Source organism: Helianthus annuus, chromosome 17, assembly GCF_002127325.2.
Source record: "Helianthus annuus cultivar XRQ/B chromosome 17, HanXRQr2.0-SUNRISE, whole genome shotgun sequence".
NCBI lineage: Eukaryota > Viridiplantae > Streptophyta > Magnoliopsida > Asterales > Asteraceae > Helianthus > Helianthus annuus.
In genome coordinates, this window is record NC_035449.2 from 176,576,261 (window position 1) to 176,579,593 (window position 3,333).

Below are 3,333 nucleotides of genomic sequence, written 5' to 3' on the forward strand. Positions count from 1 at the left end.
ATGGAGAACAATAAGATTACTATGTTCCGGTCACTCGATGCTCACTTAACTAACTACACCATCAAGGCCAAGATCATATCATTGTGGCATAAAAAAATGAATGGTGATGATAAGCAAATATATCGAGTTGATATGTTGTTGATGGATGAGGAGGTTACATTTTTTGGTTTTTTAATGAAACTTCCTAATAATTTCTTATACATTATTGGTTATGCATGTTGATGAACTTAAATACATTATGTATTATTGATTTCAGGGTTCATTTATTCAATGTAGCTGTTTGAACAAACTTTTCAAACGGTTCCTCAAGCATTTGGTTGTTGATGACTGTTTATTGATTCACAAACCATCACTTGCAAAAGATACTACAAAGATAAAGGTTACGGGAAAATATCAGAAGCTATCTTTGTATCCATTCAGTTCTGTTCTGAAAATAGAGAATTGGTCTGGGCCTCGCTACTATTTTCGTTTCACTGATTTTAAATCTGTGTTGACCAAAAAAGTTCCAGCTAATACTCCTATAGGTATGGATTATTCACCAGTTTTATATAACTGTTTTCTATCTTTATCGAAAATATGTTAATACTTTTTAAATAGGTGAAACGTCTATTACACTAATACATTGTTATGTTTTGTAGATTTTGTTGGTTACGTGGTTGTGTCTTATCCTATTGAGGATGTGGATAAAAAGGATGGCACTAAAGCCAAACAAATGAACCTAACTCTCAAAGATCTCCAGTAGTCACTTTAAATACATTATATATATATAGATATATATAGATTTCATATTGTATAAGTTTGGATTTATAAATTTAAAATATTTATTGTACAGTGATACCAAGATTAGTCTTACATTATGGGAAAACTATGCAATCGAGATGTCCGATTACATGAATGGTAAGAACCGCGAAGATCATGTGGTTCTTCTTGTGCATTTTGGCACGGTAAACATCTATCAAGGTACTCATTTCAAATATATTTAATGAATAAACATAATATTATTCAGCTATTTTATTTTCTTATATATATATAGATTTAATAAATCTGCTATGTATGTTTTTGCAAATTGTATAACATTATACAGAAAAAATTGGCCTTACCAATATGTTTGAAGCAAGTCGTCTATTCATTAATTCTGATATTGATGAGATAAGAGAGTTCAAAGACAGGTATTTCTGTGTAATTCTCCAATTAAAGTTAAACTGATTTTTTTTTTTAAATATTACTCCTCTTATAGGTATGTGGAGAAGGAGTTTTCTCAATCGTCTTCCAGTAAACAATCATGTTCTCAAGTGATATCCAATGTTGAAGATCAGTTTCTTAATGCTGGTGACTTTGTGTTCAATGCTTTCATTTCTTCCATTGATAAGGTACATTTCTTACATATAATATTTTTTTGTTAATTATCACTTATATTCTAATAATTTATAATAATAGGAGAAGAAGATTGTCATTGTTGGTACTGTTATTGCAATATCAAATCATAGCCTTGGTACTATTTAGCATGCAATCATTGTAAGAAACAAATTGAAGAGAGATCTCAGCTGGTTGAAAAAGAGGACGGCAGCTTTCACGTTTTAGATCAGAATATCATTGAGTGTACAAACGGTGATTGCGAGGCTGTTGACATTACCCCTATTCATCGGTATAATATATATTTTTTATTTAATTGTTATTGTATTCAGCCATAACATATAATCTAATTGCATGTTTGGCTATATATTTATTGCTACCTAATAGATACAAGATACCGCTAAGGGTTTAGGATTCGACAGGGACTGTGTCTTGTACGTTGTTTGATTATGAAGCTATTAAGCTTTTTAAGAAAACCGCCAAACAACTCCTGGATGTTTATACAAAGGTACACCTTTTAACTAATTATCCTCAATTTTATTAGGTTTGTAATTATAATGTATTCAGTTCATATATCTGATACAAAATTCATTGTTTTAAATAGGTTGACAGTTCCACAGAAGGAGCCTTTCAAACACTTCCAACTGAGTTTGATACGCTGATCAACAGAAAGTTTGCTTTTCAAATCAAAGTTTCCAGTTATAACATTGCTAACCAGTCGGAAAACTATGGAATTTCTATGTTATCTTCTGATGACGACATACTCTCAGCGCTAGAGAATAAATGGAAAATTAATGAGGTAATTTAGTAGTACCCAAAAAATATCTCTAATGTAAACATCTTATTATAACACCGATCACCCTCCCTGCGGGTGCCCCCATCACCCTTATCCATAATATACAACTTTGTTTATATATTTTTTTTGGTGTAGTTTGATCAGTCTGAGTCAAATGTTCAATCATTGTCTGATTCGGTCGGTAATGTCAAATTCATATCAAAGGTAACATTTAAATTTTGCACAGTGTAACTTTACTTAATACAACAATAACCATCCAAAATAAATTTGAGAGTTATTCTTTTATTTCTTTGCAGGAATCACATTCTGTAATTGGTGACAATGTTACACCAGAACATGTTGATGTTACCGATCATGGTCAGTCAAAGTTGGAAAACATCAAACGTAACCTTCAAGAAGTTTATGATGTTGATGCTGTTGACAGCTCTTCTACTAAACGTCCGAACATTCCTGGGAATGTTGAAATAAAAGATGTTATCAAGTTTGACCTCATCACCCCAAAGTTAGAGAAATGAAGGAATCTGCCCATGGTCTCGATATGAATTTCCCTTTTACATATTTTTAAGACTTATGTGTTGGAATAAGGCATTATATGCTATTGATCATTCTTTGGAATTGATTTTGAATATTTTTGGAATTAACTAAGGTTTTTTATATTGGCATTTGGTTTTCCTTGTGCTGAATCTTGTATTAAAAAGTGTTTTTATTAGTCAAACATTTTAGACTATTATTTATCATCGCCAGTCCAAAATATATTCACTCATATTGTATCAGTTCCTAAATTAACTTTAAAACTAAACAACATACCTAATAAAACATAAGTATGCTATTGAGGATTTTGTTTGGCATTATAATGAATATTTATGTTTCTTGACGGTTTTTATAATGTGATTTCTCTTATATTTTTTGTATCTTTGGTTATTATTCTTATGTATCAGTCATACCTTTTAACTGTCTTATTAGTATTGATTTGTGTATTATTTCATATACCATAACTTTCTTTTTATGTGAAGTTAATATTATATGGTTCATCATTTACATCTGTTCGTTAAAAAATGTAGTATCAGAGGTGTTTTGAATATCACCTTATATTCATATTTTCGTGTTGATTAACATTAAGTAACCTCAATCAGTTAAATTTTTGTTGATTCACTGAGACTTTTTAAGAATCACTACTTGAATAC

At 30.4% G+C, this 3,333-nt stretch overlaps 1 protein-coding gene across 1 annotated transcript; it reads left to right on the top strand.

Moving 5' to 3' along the window:
• LOC110925279 (replication protein A 70 kDa DNA-binding subunit C-like) lies at positions 1 to 2,664 on the top strand. Its single transcript, XM_022169239.1, has 11 exons — positions 1 to 153; positions 257 to 524; positions 639 to 738; positions 833 to 960; positions 1,085 to 1,169; positions 1,238 to 1,370; positions 1,438 to 1,492; positions 1,809 to 1,861; positions 1,958 to 2,152; positions 2,285 to 2,353; positions 2,446 to 2,664. Exons 1-11 carry the CDS (start codon positions 1 to 3, stop codon positions 2,662 to 2,664), a joined length of 1,458 nt encoding a protein of 485 aa, XP_022024931.1.
• Positions 2,665 to 3,333: the final 669 nt, after the last annotated feature.

Bases quoted from the DNA above. Each gene is read 5' to 3' on its own strand.
- LOC110925279 (XM_022169239.1), top strand. From the start codon at position 1: ATGGAGAACAATAAGATTACTATGTTCCGGTCACTCGATGCTCACTTA. The intron at 1,493-1,808 runs GTACTATTTAGC...TTGATTATGAAG, and splicing joins AATATCAAATCATAGCCTTG to CTATTAAGCTTTTTAAGAAA. The intron at 2,153-2,284 runs GTAATTTAGTAG...TTTTTGGTGTAG, and splicing joins ATAAATGGAAAATTAATGAG to TTTGATCAGTCTGAGTCAAA.